The 22,531-nt window shown below is 42.0% G+C and overlaps 1 protein-coding gene across 1 annotated transcript in view; it reads right to left on the bottom strand.

Moving 5' to 3' along the window:
• Nucleotides 1–22,531, bottom strand: part of AOAH (acyloxyacyl hydrolase) — an 83,359-nt gene that overhangs the window by 28,522 nt on the left and 32,306 nt on the right. Inside the window, 8 exon segments of the mRNA XM_074858520.1 lie at nucleotides 1,455–1,537; nucleotides 3,908–3,999; nucleotides 12,247–12,341; nucleotides 13,453–13,501; nucleotides 13,934–13,982; nucleotides 15,195–15,265; nucleotides 15,774–15,834; nucleotides 18,107–18,177. Coding sequence (XP_074714621.1) covers nucleotides 1,455–1,537; nucleotides 3,908–3,999; nucleotides 12,247–12,341; nucleotides 13,453–13,501; nucleotides 13,934–13,982; nucleotides 15,195–15,265; nucleotides 15,774–15,834; nucleotides 18,107–18,177 — 571 coding nt within the window.

Genomic DNA, 22,531 nt, shown 5'->3' with positions numbered 1-22,531 from the left:
GAAGTCTACATTGTCTTAATCTTCCCCAAAGCCCTTCTCTGTATCTATTCCCACCAAAGGCAGTCCTCCCTAGGCAAAAGGGACCAAATTCTGAGGTCTTATCAGTGGTTTATGTGAGGAAGGACTGTCTCCCTCTCTCTAGAGAAAATGTTGTGTGTGATGCATCTTGCACCACCCTTAGTCTCTTTCCAGCTCTATCCTGCACTCCCGGTTGTTCCTTGAAATTCCCCTTTGCACCCCAATGCTTCTCTCCTTCCACCACCTATGGCCAACGAGCCACTAGTTTACAGAGAAGAGTTTTGTCAATAGCTCTGACATGCATGTCTTGTACAATTGTATTTGCTGCAATTGTTGTCACTGTTGTTCCCAATTAATCTAAATTATTCCTGTGTAAGGATGTGGCCCACTTCAGGATGGTTAATACTTTGCAGTTTTGCATCATTCACAGATGCCATCAAGCATTCACCTTGGTCTTTGCTCTATGGTCACCACTCCAAATGTTAAGCAGCGTAAGCCTCAGGAGAGATGCATGGCTCCTTTCTGAAACATGCTGCTCTTCCCTGGTTAGCTGGTTTTCCACCCATCTCTTATTTCTTGTATTAATCTTCCTCTTCTTCATTGTACACAAACATTTCCTATGAGGTACCATGCAAGACACTTCCTAGGTAGATTAGGCCTGCTGCATATACCCTTGGCAACATAGGATGTTATTTCATAGAAAGAAGATGTGAAGCCAGCCTCACAAAACTAACTAATTAAAACTTAACAATGTTAAGTTTTGTCCCAAATTTGGTTTACCTGTCTGTCCTTTATTACTCCTTTAAAATCTGTTCTAAGAGCACATGAAGATGCCTGCACCATTGACCTCCCCAGTTTTGCAAGAGAACTGCTGCTTCTTGGTCTCTAGCTCCAAAGGATGTCACAGGATGTCATGGACACCCTTGCTATGAGACTGATGATTGTTTTGTGCCCTCTCTGCCTGCTGGTGTGGCGGCCCTGTGAGTCCCCTGTGCTACTGCGGGCTGCAGTGCAGGGCCTTCCTGGCAGCCCCCATAGGAGTGCAGAGCAGGGGGGTGAAAGCAAGCAGGGACCATGCCACAGCCTCTGGAGGAGATGGAGGGGAGACCTTATAGCTCCATCACTACTAGTGACATCCCTGTAAATCCTCCCTTTTGACCATTGCCAACCCTGCCCCCCCTCCATAGAGTTACAGTGGGGTACACTGTTTTTTTAGCCCAGTGGAAATTCTTAGTCAGTGTGTGGATAAAGGTGATCCCTACTCAGAGCCTGAAGAAAAGACTCTGAGTTAAAGAAGTGCTGTTCTCTAATTTTCCGTAAGAAACACATGCAATTAGGAAGGGTTTTCTCTTTGTTTCTGAAAGATGTTCATTAATGCAGCATCAAGTATGAGACTAGTAAAGTTTAAAAAAAAAAAGTGAAAAAACTTAACATACCATTCTGGGAAATGTTCTGTAAGTCTCTGTGATTACAGCGATTTCTCCTGCGTAAACGTAGATACAGAGAGTCTGTCCACCCTCTGAAATAAATTGAGAAAATGAAAGCTGCTAAACTCATATGATACTGATGAAAAGACAGCTGATATTAAAAGTGAAGTATGTTCTTATCTCTGAACAACTCTGTGAACCAGTTATGTATATACTTCTATTTCACCATCTCTCTTTTTTTGTGGTCATAAAATTTTTTCATCTTGAACAGGGTGGCCTAAAATAGAAGCCAAAGATACCATCTCAGAAACTATAAATTGATGGAGAGTTTCTTTGAAACTGTTCCATCCAGGATGCTTTTGTCCTGGTCTTTCAGATAAGGTGTTTAAAAACCTTTTTGTTACACATCATTTATCAAAACAATCCTGTTGATTGCTCATTGACTTTTCAATTGGTTGTTATGGAACAGTAAATAAAAGAGAAGAAATATTGGCAGGACATTCATTTCCCAATGCATAAATCTTAGACTGATTGATCTGAAAACAAGTTATGCTTGACTGTGATTAGTTCTCTCCTTTACTTTGCACTGTTGAGAAAAATGAAAATGCAAATGAAAAGGATGAGAGCTCAAAGGGAAACTGCTGAGAAGATCATGCTCCCAGCCATGAGTACATGGTCATCTCTATCGGGGCTGATGATTTTGTGTCTGAACTTAGTCACCAAAGGAATCAGATAACTTAAATACCATTGCTTAAGAACAGCAAACCTGGACGAATGTAGAGAAACAGATGACAACGATAAGTTTTGAAATCAGCAATAAAATGTAACTACCTACTTAGAAATGCATGATAACATCAACCAGTCACCATGCAACGGGCTACACAAGAAACGCCCGAGCTGTTTGGTTTTCGGCATAGCAGGCAGGTGGATGAGGAGAAGCAAACAGACCTTCTGTGTCAGAGGATACTGGTTAAAAAGCAGTGTCTCTGTTCACCCATCATGGGGTGGGAAAGACGGGCACGGACTGCATCAGATCAGTTTGTGTCTCTATTCCTGCAGGTTCGGAATAAATGGGAGGTTCCCACTGCACATTGCCGACCAGTCTCCACCACACTTAGTCGTTGTGGTGTGGGGTTTTGAACCACCTTCTCTTAAAAACATCTTGAAGTCCCAAGCAGTCCTTTTTTTTCCTTCCAGACAAGGAAGATTAAAAACTGAACACTGAACCAAGGCCTATCACTGACACCTTCAGGGTCAATACTAAGCTCTGATCACGTGTGAACTTCAGATTCTTTGGAGCCCAGTTAAATACTGTGTTTTGAGTAGATGGACACTGGAATAGATTTTTAAAGATCAGTTTTGCTGCTGTCTCTGAGAGAGGAGGCTGCATAGGTCTTCTCTGTTGGCATGTCAAGTAGTATACCACCTTAAAGCACACTGTGTGAATGTAGCTGAGGCTGGGAGCCTGTTTTTTGCACAGGGAGAAAAAAGGAAGCAAAAAGTACAAGTGTATGCTGCAACAGATATTTTTCCTGGAAAAGAAAATATTCTGCCAACTTTTTAATTCTGTTGGTAGAGAGCCTCTTTAGGCTTGACTCATGCTTGGATTGGCATTTCACTGTATTCATGACCTACCTTAGACACACAAAATAAAAATTATCTGAAAGTCAGGTGAGACCAGACACTGTTGATGACTGTATCCTTCAGTTCTGGCAGGAGTCAAGGGCCTCTTAATGCTGGCCAGAAAGGTGATTAAGAAAATTATGATTTTTTTTTAACTTCACAGTTAAAACTGCAGGCATTTCAAGGTATTTTCTTTGTGTTTGGACTTTATTTTACTTCCCTTCTGGCAGAGACTTCTTTTTTTCCATCTATCCCTGCATCCTCCCCATCCACATGAGCCAATGTAACACAGCAAATTAGGTCACAGGCGTTTCCAAATTCTTCTTTTGCTACTTCCCTCTAAATGTGAAAAAAAAAAAAAAAAAAAGAAGAAAGATTGTCCCAAAAAAGGGAACACCATGAAATGACCCTGGGATTACCATTTATTCCACTGTTTCAGTAGCAAAAAGAAAACAGGAGGAAGAGGGAAAGAGAAAAAAAAACCCTATGAAAAGGAAAATGCTGATTTTTGTTAGTTTCAGCAGTGCTCCCCTTCTCCCTACCACAGAATTTGGAAAAAAGTGAGTTTGGTTTTTATTTGTTCATTATTTTTTCCTTCTAAATTACAATTTGATCAATTCTAAAAACTACCCTGAATTTCAGGCAGACTGGGCTAGGGTACAGTGCATTGTCTATATATTTAAAAGATTTTTTAAAATCCCTGGATCTGGTGTTGATCTTGGTTTTAGAAAGAGCAAAAGCACAGCATTTTTATCTTTCCTCAAGCACCTTTTTTTCTTGCTGTGCTTTGAGGGACCTTGAGACTTGCTACGATTTGGCCAGCCTGCCTGTCGGCTTACCCAATGGTGGAGTTCAGAAATCCAGTGATCTCTGAGAACTGGGGCCAGTCAAGCTCATCAGTGAAAGCCATTGGGAGATTAGCAAATGATTTCTGAAAGAGAAATTTTTAAATCAACATGGTTTCACCTTCACAGACAAAAAACCCTTTCAGCAAACTCGAGGACTTTGGAGCATTAGCCAGGCAGCAGCAATTGTAACTTTAGCTGTAGCAGTAACTATTTACACATATGCTGAAAAGATAAACTTTTGTAAGATGGGCATATCAAGGTACAGAAGAAGAAAAAGCAGAAGAGATATCTGAATTGCATCTCCTGGCACCCTTTAATTCTGGAAGAGCCCAAAACTGCTCCTGATGTGGAGCACGTACTGCAGGTGCAGACCCCCAATGGGGCAGTGGTTTGCTGCAGCATTTGTCCTGTCCAAAGGTGGGTGCCCTTCCTTGGGCGCAGGAAGAGATGACAGCATGACGTCCTCAGAGTATATGGCTCCCTTGCCCTCTTCAGCGAGATGAACTGTGAACATCCGACCCCCTAAAAAACCTGTGCCTGATCCTCACTGCAAATTTCAGGGCTGGCACTGAAGCAACAGTCAGAAAGGCCCCTGGGCAAGGCAGGGACTGGGGAGAAAAACACGTGGTCTGCCATGACCTTCCCACGCAAATAGATGCAACCTTTACCCTTCTCTGCTTTTGCTGGTATTAGTCCCTAACGCTGGTTTTAAGCAACTGCCTCTGTGAAAGCCTCTATGCAGATGCGAGTCATGTTGCACATTCAAAACACAGTGCCTTGTTCATTTCCACTTTGATTTCTGAATGTGCCAAAAAATCAGGAAAGGCGAGAAAAATGGCATTGAGAAATTGCACTACCTCAGAAGGATGAGAACATGGAGTAAATTTTCATCTCCTCCTAGTCCAGGCTCGCAAAGACAAATGCATAAATCCAGTGTGCTCATAGTGAAAAACTGCTGATGAAAAAGGTAATAACCAAAAGAAGGTCAAAACATAAAATCAGAGAATTTACAGGCTGGTTTAATCTGTATAATTTATTAGCTTCATTTCTTTTCAAGCAATTGTGGGGTTTCCTTAAACCCTCCCTGCTATAAACAGCAAGCAGGTGGGTAATTCTTTCTCCAGGATGGTCAGAGATAACTGAGGAGCCACAGAAGAGCTAAATCTTGCAGTCCCCACCAAGTCCTCATTCCCAGAAAATTATCATTTAGGTAAATGGGAGCTATGCTTGAGAATATGTTTATGGGTTTTGACTGTAAGAGGATGGGAGGAGATGCAGGGAAAGGGGAGGAGAGGTGAGAAAGGGGGGGTTGTGGGGGTGAAGAAATCCTGAAGCCAAGCTCTGAGCAGCCTAATGCACAGCAGATGCCAGTTTAAAGCATGTAACAGCATCTTTGACCTACTTACGGTAGGTCTGCATTAGTTACCAAGGTGAAAATGGGTCTGGCTTAATTATCTTTCAGTTGGTTCTCCCTCTCTCTCACATATATATATGTGACCTTGTGTATATCTGTGTGTACATATACACACACACATATATAAAAATTATTATTGTTTTTTGAGACTGAAGGGAACTTCCAAAGCTGTCTTCTTCAAAGCCAAAATTTTGTGTGCAAACAAGCACTTAATCCAAGGGCACAACTATGAGCAGCAGTGGAGGGGTACAGTATGGTTTGGCCATTTGCAATATTTGCCTCCTCGTAGCTTTGTTTTAAAGGTGACAGAAATATTGAAATAGTCACTTAGCACAGAACAGACTATAGATATGATTTCTTATAAGTCACAGCATATAGAAGTATAAAAAGAGCCCCAAAATGATTAAATATTTTTAAAACAAATCCTTCTATGACCTGTTCTCTCATTATATCCTGTTGGCACTCCAAAACAATATTTTCACTGTACAAGTCCCAATAATTTTTAACTGCTTTTTTTTTTTTTTTCTTTCCCCTGTAAACATAGCTTAAATATGAATTAGCCAGAACCTAATTGAGTTGCAAATCGGTTTGGAAAGGAACATTTGAGCCTAGAATTATAGTTGCATTTGAAAACTGTATATACGTTTAGCACTGACACTGTTCCAGCAAAGCTCTTAAAGCCAGACTTTTGAAGATATTTCAGGACCAAAGGGTGAAGATGAGTAGTTAATAGAAATTTCAGAAGAATGCTTAGACCTTGAACACTGCAGTGATGTAGTTGGAAAGCATGGTCTAACAGACTGCGTTCTGCTTAGTCTCAGATGCAAATGTGTCCCACTCTAGAGGTGGATCTATGTTGACTTTTAACTTAAAACTCTTCTGAGTACAGTCTTGTTTAAATACCATTCTCTAGACTATTCCGGCTGAGAAACCATGCTTCAGCCTACGTGCCAGATTTTAACAGAGAATGATTAGAAAGTTATTCCAGCTTAGCTTCAAATGACATATTTTAGCCTCAAATGCTCTAGATGGGTCTCATTTCAAAGGAACACCCTCACCTCCTAGATGTGTCCTGTCTTGAAATACATCTCCCCGAATCCTTCCTCTTCTCTTGCACTGGGCAGCCAAAGCCATGGATGATGCTAAATACATACACAACAAACTACACTGGACCAAGTTAGCTTAAATGGAAGAAGGTTCAGTGTTGCTATGGCAGTAGATTTTCAAAATCAGGACACAAAAGGGTATTGGAAACCTAACACTCATATGAGTCGTTAGAAATGACAGTTGCAGAAATCCTGAAAGCACTAATGTATCCCTTAATTTGCAGGGGAATTGAATATTTGTTTTTATACTGACTGATGATGTTCAAATCCTTGTGACAGCATTAAGTACCACAGATGACTTTCTTATTCCAAGTATACTAATAAGCAAGCCTTAGAGCTCTTGGGGAAAGCACAGCCTATTTTTTTAAAAAGCATGTATGACATTTCTATTCTGTAAAGCTGCAAGTGACATAGGTTTGAATTTAGCAAAATTATTACCTTATACCCCCCAAAATGCAGCATCTTAGTCACCACAGAACTAGCTGGGAGAAACTTCCTTGCAACTCACTGGATTTAGATGGAAGATAGAGAACATTTTTAATAAGATTTTCACAGATCAAACTCCTGTTTTTTCTAGTGGTGCAAAAAAAGAACTCAGTGGCATAAGTGTTGGGACATGCTGAACCCACATTTAAAGAAATGATGAATTCTTTTAATAGGAAATATATACTATGAAACAGTTACTTTAATGCAACCTGAGAACCCCTTGAGTTTTTTGGCAAATAGATATTTACTGGATTACAGATAGATGTGGGATTTATTTTTCTCTTTATTCAGCATGAAATAGAGATCCAAGAGTTTTAAAATGCATCATCCTAGAAAGGGTATAATTTCCAGCACATTTATAAATACAGTGCTTTTATCTCCAGATAAAATTGTCTTTAAAATGAGATTTAAAAGGAAGCTTCTATCCCAGACTTATAACAGAAAAATGCTGCATTTAGTAGCTATTTGGAAGTCAATTGTAAGCAGATGGACAGAGCAGCAGGAGCACAATATCCATCGCTAGACACACCAGTGTTTTCAACATTAGCATTCCACAAAAAACATCCACCTCACAAAACCCCCAGTATTTCTTCTGCTTTGCTAAACCTCATCAAGTGCATGTCTACTGCATTACGCTTCATTTTTAGCGTCTGAATTTTCAGGTCAAAGGAATGAACATTCAGCTGAATTCTTACTGAACCTTTTAAAAGAAGAAAAGTCTGGCAAACCCAAAACCTATTGACAAGTAAAAAGCCAAAATAAAGTTGCCTCATCCCCTTCTTACAGCTGTATAATTCTCTTCCTGTAATTGCACTCTGGGTGTTGGGGGATTTACTGGAGTGATGGCAGATTAAAGACAAAGCCACATGCTTGACTGCCTCTTCAGGCACAGGCAGGCAGGTATCCTCAGTGATAGTCCCAACATAATTTTTTCTGCATTTGCTGCACCTCAGCTAGGTCCCTGTAGGGTAGACTTTGAGACTCAGCAGTACCAGGTTGGTCAAAAACTTCAAAATCAAGGTACTTGTAATTTCCCTTAGTGCTACATAGGGTGGGGTGGTATTTTAGTTGTTTTGGTTTGTTTTCAACTGGAGAAATAACATGCCTGAGCTATAGTTTTCAAAGATGTGTCCACCTTGAGATGGACATTTTCCACACAAAGTAGTGTCTCCATATGCTCTTTGTGGGAAGAACATACTCTAAGAGGGATGATAACTGCATTTGTGACTGGCTCCTAGGCAAAGGCTTTGGAAATAGCACTGGAAAATATAAGTCCCCACTTTAATGTAGTGCACATCTTAAACTCGACAACAGACAAAATGGGCTGAGAGTGCCTGCAGCTGCATCAGTGAGGGCAGACTGGCACTCAGGTGCTTGCAAGTTCCAACCCCCAGAACAGCCTCCTTGACAAATGCATGAACATGATCCAGGGCTCTGCATTTGGTCACTCAGGTTTAAGAAAACAGGAAGTCCAGGAAGGTACTAGAGGGACTTGATAAGAGACAAGTGAATGATGCAACTTGATGCATTCCTTGACATGGGAGGTATGACACGGGCATGTCCCCCTGCACTGGATTACACGGGAGGATATTACCCCTGTGAGAGGCCAATACTAAGAGGGCAGTAAGTTCCTAGCTAGACTGGGAAATCCAAAATTCAGTATGTAACAGCTTCCCAAACCTGGTCTTAAGACAGTGGAGCAGGGATCTGAATCCCAAAGCTGTTCAGCCCAAATACCTTTCTGGTCACCCTCGTGCTGATCATCCAGTTACCCAAACAACATCCCAAGCCTGCTTCAGTAAGGAAATTACTCATTCACATTCTCTTTCTTCCCTCACTCATTCTTAATTCTCCTTTGCATGGTAGACTATTTGCAGCATAATCAGGGAAAGCAACCATTCAGCAAAGCCTCTTAATCAAATTCTCAGCATCTCTCTTGAAAAATAATTTCCCCACGTAATTAGTTTTAAAACGGGAATTAACAGCTGCCACTGATGTGGTGCTGTTTAACAGAAGGGCCCACAGCATTGTTACCAAGTGTAAATTTTACTTTACACTTGTATATGTAGACACTTGTATATGTGAACATGTATAAGGTTACATATAGATAAGAAATATATGAAATATATAGAGCATATAAAATATATACTTAAAATATGGAAAAACATTAATGTAATAAAATAATACACTTAATAAATCTGAATTAACAGGCACATGACTTTCCTTGTACACATGATAAAAATCCTGGGCAGGGTGGGGCAGAAATTCCTAGTTGGAGTTCTATGTAGAGGGTTGAGATTCTACTGAAATGAAAATTAAAGCTTTGAACTGACTTTAGTATTGACTGTAGAGAAAACCATTTGATAAACTAATTTTTCTATGTGTTTTATCAAAGAAATTTTGGCAGAGCCAAAATGAAATGTCTTGAGTTTGACAGCATGGGGGAACAGCAGGTACACAAGGCTAATGCCTTATCCTCCTCTCTCAGAGCCCTAACTTCAAATTCTTGCTGTGGTCCCAGATTAAGAATGCTTTCTGTGAGATTAGGACATAGAGTCTCTGCACTCTCTGTGGTCACAAAACCTTTCCCTGGATGTGCTTAGAAATTCTCCTTGAGGAAGGCCTTGCACTGAAAAAGGACTGAAGCCAGTTAATTTGTTAATTAAACCTACAGATGAAGGATATTTGCCAGTGGTGTTTAATACTACACATCAAGAGACAACAGTATTACACCTTCACAACCCCGAGGCAGCTAAATTGCTGGTATTGCCATTCTACACACAGAAAGCAAGACACAGAGGACAAGTAAGAGGAAGAGGCAGTGACAAAGTCTGAATTAGCTCAGAAATTTTTTTGGCTAGCACTTTTGTCCTCAGGTGACAACTTTCTTACTTAAGGGGAGCTGCAAATTAAAGGACTTTTTATTATTGCTAGAGTTTAAATACAGATACTGTTTTTTTAATACAACTGAACTCTCTGTATCTCTGCATTAATATTTAACTGCTGTATTTTTGCCAGGTCAGTAGGAAAGCCTGAAAACAGTCCTAGAAAAGAACCTGTTCTTTTCTATCCCAGATCTTGTGCACCCTAGGCACCTGGGCAGCTGTGCAGTGCACTAGTGTAGAGCTCAGCTGGCTGTAGGAGGGCTGCACTTTCTGTGAGGCAATTATCGCAGCTCTGCTCTGTCCTGGGTAGCTATAACTGACTTTTTCAAGTTCCTCTACATTACCAACATACTGTGCCATACCCCTCTCAGAGGTCTGTCTGACGTTGCCCAGCTCAGGGTACCCAGCATCTGAAGGGACATAAGGTTATCTATACTATCCTCTTTTACCTTCTTCTGCTAGCTCCCATAAGTGGTATTTGAAGCAATACTTTAATGCATCCCTTTCTTACTGGGCTCAGAACAGACGCTAGCCATGGTGCCTTGTACTGGTGCATGAGAGACATCTCTCCCAGGACTGGCTTGCAGTGGCTCTGGGTCTGCGTGTGAAATCCAGGCTTCTTTTTTACTTATTCATATATTGTATTTATCTTCTCCAATTCCAGTGATGTCTTAACTCCTTTTATTTTATATGCTGTGAGTGCAGTGACTACAAAAGGCCAGAGAGTGAACACATCTCTCTTTGCCCTCCTTGCCCCAGTGCAGAGCACTGGCTATAACCTGGAGTCACCCATTCTGCAAAGCAAAGCAGTCCACTTCTTTTCCAGCCAGTCCTTGATCTTCCCCACATGCTGGTCAGATGGAGTTGAGCACTGAAAGCACATATTTGTGGGGCCTTACACAGAGAGGACCAGTTCCCTTCCCATGCAAGTTGCTCTGTACCCATCAGACAGTAACAAGGTGCCATCAAAACTCACTTTATAATCTGCACTCCAGCTTCCGACCTTGAAGTTTCTGTCTTTGCATGCCATTACTAGACCTCAACCCATCCAGCTAGTCGACCAGCAAGCTTCAAGTAAGAGAAATGTTTTCTAAACCTTCATTACAGTGATAATAAAATGCTGACATAGTCTAAAACTATTCTTGCCTACACGGCTCTGCTACCAACGTTACTGCCAGAATCATCATCACCATCAGTATTATTACCATCTTTAATAGACAAGATAATCTCAATTATCATTAGTGCTAATTTATTATGCTCATCATCAGCTCTGTCATCAGTGTCACTCGTCTAATCGTTGTTCATAAACGTCTAACAAAGAAAAACAACTGTTAATCTGCAACATTTAAATCAAGTCAGCTCTGGAAGCAAAAGTGGGAAGATATACAAAACTCTCAGACCTCCAACAGCACTGTAAATACTGACATTTTGGAATAAGTATCGTTCTCCAGAAAATGTCTTTATCCTTCTTCTACAGAGGCCAGTGGAGGAGTAGCAGGTTTTCATCAGAGAAGGTGGACAATGATGATCTATCTGCTCACCCCTCTGCAACAGACCCTCGTGCAGAGGACAATGTACAGTCGTCCCTGGCTAGCGAGTGATGCTGGCTCAGGATAGGAAACAACAGTGAAGGACAGGAGCATACCTGCGCGTTTATCTCCAGCCCCCAATTGCAGTTTGCTAGAATGATCTTTTCCCCTCAATTATTTCATTCCATGCCAGTGAACTGCAACAGCTGAGGCTCAGCATAATTCACAGTCAGGCGCATTTTGTTGTTTGAAAATGGGAAATGCTGGGATATTGCCCAAAGATAGACATCAGTGTGGCAGCGATATTTTACAGTCACTGCAGAAACTCTTCCCTTTAGGACGTTCATTAGAAACCCCTGGATGACCCTCAAACACCTGCAGATGTATTTGTTCAACAAGCCTCAGAGCCTGAACCCTGGAGTTACGAGACCTATCTCACATATGCCACAGATGAGGGAAAACAACCCAGGACACATCATTTCAAAGCCAGGTGCCTAAAAAAGAATTTCCTGGACTGTCAGCAGGGTCACTTCTGCAATACCTGCAGAGCAAAGAGCCGTACCAGCAAGCCCGCTAACAGCAGGACTGTTCCCACAGACAGCACAGGTCTCCTTGAGCTTCAGGCATGTGCGTGGAAAGCCAGATGTCCTGGTTTGTGTCTCTGGCCCAGCACTGGGCCACTGAAGCCAAACTCTTCCCTGACCCAATTGCACAGATGTAAGAAGAGCAGTGGTAGCACTTTGGAAGAGCAGCTGCAGGAGGGGACTGACATACGTGAGACCATAACTATAAATTCCAATGCAATGAGGCATTTTGCACTTGTTTCCCTTTGGCAACCTGCGGCACAGGGGAGAAAGCAAACAGCAACCAGCGGTGGAGTTGTTTCAGCGACCCAAACATGATTGCTCACCGCTGACATCTGCGTGACGGTCATCCACTCAGGAGGGATGTGGAAGTGAGCACCGGCTGAGTCTCCCAATAGCACAACCCCTTGCGAGTCTGCACCTAATTAACACATTTTATTAGTCACAAGAGCAGAAAGAGCAAACTGAAACAGAGCATAAGAGCGACAGCAATGGCAGCTGATGGAGTCACGGGCAACTGGCTACACTACCCTTCGTGTAGCTGAAATGTTTAGACCCTGCAATGGGATTTTCGCTCCATCTGCAGCAAAAACCAGGCATGTGCCAACAACCCTAGAGAAACAACTGGGGACTGGGCATGAAAAACGGGGAGAGGTCTTGCTATTCAGAAAAAATCCTGGTTGTATTCAAGGATGGATGTGTTATTTCAGCAGAGGCTCTGCTGTGCAGCCAACATTTATTTTTACTACCCATAGAATATGTGTTAAAAAGTACTTAAACATTTAGGGAAATCGGATTACTCAGGAAATTGCTCAAAGTTCCTCATAACAGAACTGGGTGGTGGATGTGCTACTCATATGAGTATTTCTGCTAGAACAATCTGGCTGGTTTATAATTAATGTTACTTAGCATTCGTAGATTGCCTTTCATCTAAAAATGTTGAAAAGTCTTGCCAGGCAATGGTTCATCTGCAGGATGCTGATTAAATGTAAGGCAAGGTGAGCAGCAACTGTAGTCACGGCTGTTTAGTAAGGGTGTTACTTGTGCATATGTGTATACACAGGCACCCACGTTGCTGTCAGGGAGATCAGCTGATGCCATCACTTCACCTCTTTAAGGCCTTCTCCAGAAAAATTATCAGCCCCATTGCCAGTATTTACAGCAACAGGGCAAACTGGACAAACGCAGATGTTAAACTGCTCTTCTGAACCCCAAGGCCATCCCGCTGGGTTAGGCTTCAGGCACCACAGAGGATGCAGAGGTGACATCTCCGTTTGCTGCTGTCCCTGATTTATGTATTTCAAATTAATAACTGAGCTGGCTTTCAACAGGAAATTATCAGCAGCTTGTGCTTTTCACATTTCATCTTTGCCCATCCTCAAGATAAAAAAAATATATTATTTTGCCTTCCTCGTGAAGTTGTAAAGCTTGTTGTCTTTCCCCTACATTGACAATGACCATGAAAATATTAAAATATTTGTGAAATGAATACAAAAGACACACTGTTTTTTGTATTGACTGTAAAGATTTACCTTTGCAGAATTTCTCCTCATAGGGAAGTCCATCTTTTGGATCCACACCCTGTTGGAGGAGAGAAGGGGAAGATAATAGTATCTATCTAGCACCTGAAAAATGGCAGTGCAAAACAGAGGCTGAGAATTTAGTTCTTGAATATTTGCCTACAGGAAGCACTGCATCATAATAATTATGCTTTTCATTACTTATTTTAATAAGTATATGTACATTAAAATTAATTATAATAACTATAATTTAAATAATCATAAGCATCAATAAACAAACTTCTCTCATAACTGCTTCGTCTATGTTACCTTAGTTTTTAACAAATACAGTTTTATTACTTGGAATATCAAAGGCAGTAAATAAACAGAAGTAATCTGAACCAGTTAATAAACCAGAATAAGTAAAAAAGAAATATTTGCAGACAATTCAAAGGGAGGAAAAAGAAAAGCAGCAATCAGGAAGGAAGTATAAGGTGCAACTTCATTTACTTACCCATATGCCATTGCAGTTAGAATCACTTTTCACATCCCAATTATCAGGACTAAAACAGAGTTACAAAAGGATATACAGTGTTACAGAAAATAAAGTAAAAGGAGCTTTTGAGGAAATCAGATCCTTGGTGGCATTTTTCACTAAGAATATAAAATAATTAGAAATTCCTTTCTGCACATCAGGGTGGGGTTTTTTCTCCCTTTGAATCTAGGACAGGCACTTTTTCCTAGCAAAATGCAATATTAATTTAAAGTTAATACTGGAATTTGCTAAATTAAACTTTCAGTCTGCATGACTTCACTTCGTGCACTTCATTTAGGTGAAGTGAATGGGGATGATTTTTGCAGCAGACAGACCCTTTTTCCCTGCCCTTTTCCTTGCTTTTAAGTGTTGACTGAAATCCACCAAGCCCCTCACTACAAATTCAGTGTGTAGTGATGAAGATTTGCTCAGGCCTCTTTTACAGAGAGACTCCATCTATTCAGTCTGGCCCTACACACGGGAATCTGTAAGTCCATTTCTGCTAACACAGGTGTGCTGTCCAGGCTGAGGGCACATAATTCTTCCAAGCCCACACCCTTAAATTCAGCTTATCGAGTCACAAGCTGTTTAATGTCTAGGCTTTAAAAACAGTCCTGGTTAACAACTTCTTAACAAATCCTTGGTAGAGGAAAGCTTTATATTTGAAAGAATATTTTGAGTGCAGGGTAAAATAGCAAGAGTGAGGGATCAAGGCCACTTTGTTATGACTGGCCGTGCTCTCCATTTCAGGTGTGCATGGAAGTCCATGCTCAGGCAGCTGGGATGTATTCACCTAGAAGATATTCACTTAGAAAGGCACACATTTAGCTCCACATTTCCACCAACACAACATGAGGATTGGATGCTGGAGCTCAGCAGCCAGCCACAAGCACCACTGTTTTACCCTCCTGCCCAGGTGCTCCTTAAAGTGGACACAGTCTGCATTAGCTCAAGTGGCATAAGGCTTGTAAGCCTCAGCAACTTGGTTTCTCTCCCCACCTTTGGTCTGTCTGACCAATTTTGGCTGCAGGCACTTTGGAGAAATGAAAGAAACCTGTGCACCACCACTGCTAATGCGCCCCATCCCTGGTCTCAATCATCCCCTCTTGTCTCCATCACAGTGAAATCAAGCAACGATCAGTGATGTGCTCTCTTAGAGTATGGCCAAAACCAAATATGGAGCTCATTCTTCAAGAAGCCACAATTGTTAAGAAGCCTTTAAAATAATTAAAAGCTTTACCGTCTCCCAGGGTACACAGTGGTGTTTTTGTCATTGCAGTCTCTGCCTCGCCAGTGATAGCCCCTCAACGTCTAAAAGCCGGGAGAAGCACACAGATAGGATGGTCATTGTTACTCTTGCACTTTTAATTTAAAATATCTAAAATGAGAATCTAACTCAAGGTGTTGGAATAAAACCCAGTAAATAGGTTTTATTCCAGAGTCCCTTTGCTAAGCTTTAATAAATGACATCTTGCACACTTTGGCGCAGAAATAAGACAAGCTGGCAATTTAACTTTTTTTTTTTTATGACTTTACTTCACCTCTTATTAATTTGGTAAACAGACCACTCATCAGCAGAGTAATTTGCTTCTGCAAGAAGCACAGCTTTATATGTGCATGTCCCCAGGTGGCATAAATGAATGATTGATTTTTCATCCAGAAAAAAACCCTACCTTTCATGACAAAAAAACCCCACCATTCACTTCATTCCTATATCTATTTTCACATGAATGAATAAGACTTTGTAGAAAGTAGGAGGAATTCCATAGACATTCTCATCATCAAGGGATTACTGTACCAAAGGAAAGGCTTTGCTTACCGGGAAAGTACTAAATTTATCTCCATCAAAATCTTCAAAAGGCAGTTTATTTCTTATAACACTGTAAAAAACAAAAACAACAAATGCAGTGTTAACATATGGAAGGGAATCTATTCAGAAAGAAAAAAACATAGTAAAGTGTACAGAATAGATAATAGCTGGCATGTCATTCACGGCTCCATATTCTGTTTTAGCTCTGTGTTTGTACTTCAGCAAAGTGATGCTGTCCGAAGGAGAAAATTCTGATTTCTTTCAATATCTGCTGACTGAGCTCTGGAGGTGAGGTTGATGGACTCCTGTATGGATGCAATGTCGAACCTTCAGTCTCTAAAACAAACTAGGACATGAAACCTGTGGTAAAAGCAACTATACATTTTTGGAAATAAATACTACGCTCAGCCTGACTGATTCTGCAAATCTGCCAGATACGAAATACTAATGAAAGTCCTTGTACTTGGGAAAGAGATGCAGAATGGGGCCTCATGGCAAATACCCTTTCTCATACTCATCCCTTTAACCTTTACACTGTCTCTCTGCTGTTGTGTTCAGCCTAGAAGACTTGCAGTTTGCATACCAGGCTGCAGCTACACACACACTCACAAAATGCTTATTTTATGGGGTAAAAGAGGGTTTAATATGAAGAAGGACCATACGTGCTGAATTCACAGGTGGCCTTATGCTTTAACTGAGGATCAGAGTCTCATCTTAAAATTCTGTATCTGGTCCCACAACCTTCTGGCCATGCTCAAACACATTTGAGAAAAGTATTTTACCCTGAGTTGAGCAATGAAGACCTGAGCTCTCAGTGGTCCCCCATAATGCTTAATTACATTAACCTTTGAAAATGACATCTTTTTTCCACTGTGACTTCTGTTTCCAGCAACCCTATAGGTTTTAGCAGTACCTGAAGCAGGTGTTAAAATGATGGTGTCAGCTCTGTGCCCCTTCCTTTTTAGCTTGGACATGTGCTAGTTTTCACATGGTGCTGCCGAAGCATGGCACCCCTCTTTAACTATGGGACACAGCTTAGCGTACCTACATTGAGCAGCCTTTCATATCTGGCCCAGCAGGCAGCATATCTTTGAATGATATGCTAGTCAGCCTTTCCTCGAAAAGTTTTCTTTCCGAGATTTTGCAACCTCTTGAACTCATAAGAGATGCTGAACTTGGCTCAGAGAGCAAATAGGTGCAATGAGGGTGGATTCCTCAGACTACATGAGAATCAGGATAAGAAAAAATACAGAGGAGACAGGTGACATGCACTCCTCGTGGGGCCTGTAACCCTTATTCTGTCTGTAATTAATAATTTCCACATGCTGTGTTGGGCTACTTCTTCTCTGCAGTAAGGTTGCAAGGAACTGGCACAGATCCAGACCAGCTAAAAAAGTCCAACTGCCAAACATGCTTTGTGTAGCTATGGAAAGAAGATAGAAAAAACCAAAGAGAGTGAGAAAGTGCATGACAGAGAGATTAGAAGAGTTGAACACATTCAATCCAACATACGATACACAATTTGATTCCTGCGTCCACTGCCTGAACTCACAGAGCTCAAACCTAGATTAATTGTCCTGACTTACATTTCAAAGGCACTTATGAGATGTTTCATGTTAATCAATAGACTCCTGATATTTGCAGTTTCAATTAAATGAGCAGAAATAGGTGAGCAAGTTAGTCTTGGCAATCAAATCAGTCAAAATATACTGCTGATAATACTGGTTTATTCTTAGATTTGCTTGACTCCTCCAACTCACTGGAGTACATTGGCAAATATGCTTTACGAGTAACAGCCCAGCTGAAGTCCTTGGCTTTTCTCAGAAATGGACTCGAAGTCAGCACTGCTGTAAGTCGTTTTTCCTGTCCACCATCCACCTGGGCTTTCTTAAATACCTTGAGATTCTCCTACACTTTGAAACTGCCATTTAATTCATGTTCTTCACAGAGTTATACAGGTGCTGGTGGCTTTCCTGCACTGAGCCATGGGCACCACAACTGTGCGAGCAAATGAAATGGAGAAGTCTCTTGGGCTCAGGAAATCTCAGGAGAAAATTGGCTCCTTCTTGGAGGTGTTATGTTTTTTGGAGTTGTCATACATTTGACCTCCAGGACCTGCTAAAATTATGCAAATATTTTAAGTACTAGAAAAGCACAGGGATCCCTCTGAGGAATCTTACTTACCTGAACTCTGTGCAACCTCCCTCTATGCTACCTGGACAGTGGTTTTGTGAAGGAAATTAACAGAAGTATAGGAAGCTTTGTTAACTGAGGATGATTTTTGAAAAAAACAAATGTACCATATTCTGGTTTTGGTTAAGGACCGAAAACTTTATACATACTATTTAATCTTCTCACACAGGTTAGCCAGAAGAGGAAATGCACATAGGCTTGAGAACCCCATGAAGCTTTTCTGGAGGGGAAGAAAATAAAAGAAGATGGATGCATTAGTTCATAGAGGCAGCATGGCTTCAGATATTCAGTGTCAGTAAAGTCCAGAGCTAAATCATGTATTTTCTGCTAGGAACATCTGAAAACTCCAGTGATGCCATTAAGGATTCTACAAGCCAGAAGATTTAGACCTGACACAGCAGTCAACTTATTTTGACTGAACACTTTACAGAACAACCACTCTTGTTTTCAAAGAGCAGTAATATTAAAAAGGAAGAAGCTCCTGTGAAACTGCCTCCTCTCCTGTACCCAAGTTATTTTTTTTATTCTTTGCAAAAATTACTTTTCTCATGTTTGAGACACACGATGGTATCTGCCACTTAGTGCAAAACTAGTGAAAACAACACAGCCAGGAAGCTCATTTCTGCACACACAGGGAGGGGTGGATAAGATGAAGGATAAACCCAAAGAGAGGAGAAAGAAGATCCAGCATGTGCATAGAATGCCCTTGACTTTTTAATGAGATTTTTACCTGGAAATCTCATAACTAGATTTTATCTTGGCCAGACTTGCAAGCTGTAAAAGACAGCTGCTGCAAGATACACTCTTTCAACATTAGACCATAACCATGGGCCAATTCAGTTGAGGTTCCAGGTAGCTGGGAGGCTTCAGAAGCTGAAAGAGACCTTCCTAATGAATGCTCAAATTATGAAAATACTGTCCTGCATCAGCAATCAGTCCCACAAACATGCTGCTCGTGTGGCTTCACTGTAAGTTCAGGTGGTCTTTAAACACTGAGGGCATTCAAGTGGTCTATAAATACAGAGGGCTACTTGATGCACAGTCTGATTAACTGTATTCACTAAGGCTGCATTCAGCATGTAAATATGAAGCAGATGAGCAGATGGGCATATTCATAACTTTATGCAAAGAAGGGTAATTATTTATATGGCCATAGCATTTAAAAGCTCTGTCCTTGAACCAACTCCCTTGTGTTACACATTTTATATACACAGAAAGAAAAAAAAAAGATGGTCCTTGCCCTAATAAGATTACAACCCAAATCTAACATAAAACAGAAGATAAAGGTTGGACACAGCTCAGGAGAGGACAATGAAAGGCTATTACTCATCGTGAGGGACAGTAACCCCAATGTATAAAGCTCTGGGTGACAAAGGAGAACTTCGAGACAGCACTGCAGGGCAGCGAGGCAGTGGTGCCACGGTGCATACGGCATTGCCCTGCAGCTCCAGGGCAGGCAGGAAGGTGTTTGCTTGGACAGGTAACAAGGAGTGATGGACATGAGGGTCTCGTGCTGCCCAGGGCAGGAGGTCAGCCACAGCAGTATGTCACAGTCAGGATCTCAATGTGGAGAGGAGGGCTGGTGCAGTGGAGAGGGGATAGAGCCCCTAGTACAAAGATGGTAGCCAACATTTGCACTTGTGGTAGCCAACATTTGCACTTGTGGCTGAAGTGACCAAGCAGCAAGGTGAAGATGAAAAAGAGTGGTACCTTGTGGGGAGACCTGTAGTGGAGGTGGAGCTGTAACAGCGCACTTTCTGAAGGATGCAATAGAGAAATCAAAGGAGAAACAAAGGAGGAAAGTTGGGAAGACAAGAGACAAGAAACCTGCAAAAAAACCCCACCAATTAACTCTCTTCAGTTCTGTCCAACACACTGAAATGACAAGGCTGGAGTCGCACTGGCTTGGAGGGGTCCATGAGGTGGAGGGTGTGTTGGTGGAGTCAAAGGAGAAACCAGAACACATCTGCAGATGAAATGGATAGAAACGGCCAAAAGCAGCCAGGGAGCGGGGCCTTTCCTTGAGTTGAAAGACCAACCTGGTCCGACTGCTGCAGCTCCAGCTGCCCTGCACTCTTCCCCATCCTTCTGCACCTCTGTATTTAAGTTCCCTGCCAGCCTGGCTGCCTCAGGGCTACCTCCTAAAGCACTGCAGATCTCCTCTCTGCCCTCTGTGTGTGCCTATGCATGTATGTCCAGGTAGGCAGAGAGCATGAGAGGCATGCAAGCAGAATATCAGCTTTTCTCAAAGAGCTTTGCAAACCTATGTACGCCTTCCTGGAAAGAGGAGAGAAACCACTTCCCCCACCTCCTCCATGTAGTACTAATCCCACTGCTGCTTACAAAAGCACTAGAGGATCTTAAAGCTTTCCATCAGGCTAAGATCTGCAGTGTCTTCATTTGAGCTGCAGGCTTTTCACTTCAGCCTAAGTCACAGCATGCAAAGCCTTTGAAGTTATGTCATCTGGAGTCAAAACTGCACCAGAGACAAACTACAGGGCTTGCAAGAAATAAATACATAAATAAAACCTTCTTTCATTCTGCTCACAAGCTGCATTTAAAGACTACACTTCACTGTAAGTAGAATAAAATCTTTCCTGCCTTTTTCTCAGCTAGTCATTTGAAAATTGTTGCCGACTGGATCTCTGTTAGTTTCAAAGGAAGACTATGCTGCAGCCCCAGAGACTGCCTAACTTTGGTGGGAACAACTGGCATGATGGTGCCCTGGAAGTGGTATGGGTGAAGTTGAGTTGGGCTTTGAGGACCGGCTGCAGCAGTGTCCTGGAGAACAGCCTCTTGCTCCCCAGCCTATGCAACCCCACAGCACGTGGGGCAGTGATGTCAGGATGTAATGTTTCGGCTCTGCTTGGAGGTATGCAGGAGAGCAGCATGTCTGATCTTTGAGGGTGTCTTGGGCTACTCTCAAAAGGCAGCAAGGAGCACAGGGTTAAAAAAAGGGATAACCTTTGCATGTGTAAGAGAGAGAGCACACTAGCTCAGGGGAGCAGGCACTACAGGGCCCTTCCCAGCAGAGCCGTGGTTACAAATGCAGTAGGTGTTTTGGGGAGGAGACGGGTTACTGGCCTGTGTGTAACGTGTGGGTGGGCAGGAGACTGGTTCATACCCTCCTCTGCCTTACAATTCCCTTTTGGCTCCGTCCATGGCTTCCTACTTCTGCTGCTGGGCTGTGAGTTATAGACACCATGTAGTCGCAACAGGATTGCATGCATGGGGCTTGCTCTCATTAAATGCCACAACCACGACTCTATTCATCATTTTTTCACTGCTATTGCTCAAAGATGCCTCTTAGTATCTTCTCCACCCATAAGAAAACTTAGTGCTAGAGGTGTTCACAGTGATTGATAACATCAATATTTTATTCATTGCCTGTTAACATTCCCTAATGACATTTCCGTAATTATTTTAATTGGTTTTACAAAAAAGAATAATAATGAGCCCCTAATGCTTGTTGGTGTTTGGTTTAAGACAGTTGCTCACAGATGGTTCACTACTTTTAATGAGTGGAGACATTTATTAGATTTTTTGGGGTTGCAGCCACTTTCATTGCATCTCTACATCTGGAAAATACCTTTTCTTTTTCCCAAACCCACAATGATCCTAAGAAATGCCCAGTAAATATGAACCCCTGGGAGCCAGACAGACCTCCCATTCTCATTACCAACAGCCATAATCACACCTCTTTTTGTATGCACAGTCACACACAGCTGCCAGGCAAAGATGGGGACAGCTAACTTGCAAAAACCTCTTCAGAAGGCTTTCCCCAAACATGCAATGGGGCAAAACCAACCAAAATAGAAGATACAGGAAGAATGAGCAGATATAATTTGACGCTCCTGTCCAGCATGAGCCAGAGCATAAAAGAGGCCAGGTGAATGTTTTTCTCTCTCCACCAGTGTGGATGCAGAGATGTCCTACCACAGATAAGGTCCTACACATTCAGCCAGGCAACCCTCTCCCCAGGCAGCGAGAGCACCTCAGCTGCTTTGGCCTTTGCTCGCTGTCCCATGTATCTGCCTGGGCAGGCGAACAGACCATGATTTGGCAGTGTTCAGATTGGCAGGTGATTTTCTTACTATTTCATCACACACTGCCACTGTGGGATGTGGGGCTTACGGAAGCATGCTACACGCTGCGCTCTCTCCTGGAGATTTTCCTTTGTGGTTCTTACTATATTGTTTTTCTGGATTTGAAATTAAATTAACTGCAATCTGGGTGAAGGGGAAGTTGTGAGATACAGTAATGCCTCTAGAAATGTTGTTATTTTTAATTTTCTAGCTTTAAAATAAGTTTGAGCAAGGGTCATTACAGGGAACATGCTAGGAATAACTTCAGGAGAGGCCCAACCAACCACATGATACTTATTTTAATTTGAGCTGACGTTGTATTGTGCAGTTATGTAGGTTTAGAAACACGTTGACTGGAGAAACCCAACTACGGCCTTGCTGATTCTAGCTGGGGCACAGTCTGCTGGTCCCTCCCGCTGGTAAATGGGCACCTAGGAGCAGGAAGGGGCCAAGGGCATTGTGATGGAGACTGAGAGAGGTATTGGGGCA

This window comes from Strix uralensis, chromosome 1 (genome assembly GCF_047716275.1).
Source record: "Strix uralensis isolate ZFMK-TIS-50842 chromosome 1, bStrUra1, whole genome shotgun sequence".
Taxonomy (NCBI): Eukaryota; Metazoa; Chordata; class Aves; order Strigiformes; family Strigidae; genus Strix; species Strix uralensis.
The sequence above is the reverse complement of the archived record's forward strand: the minus strand, read 5'-3'. Positions and strand labels throughout refer to the sequence as shown.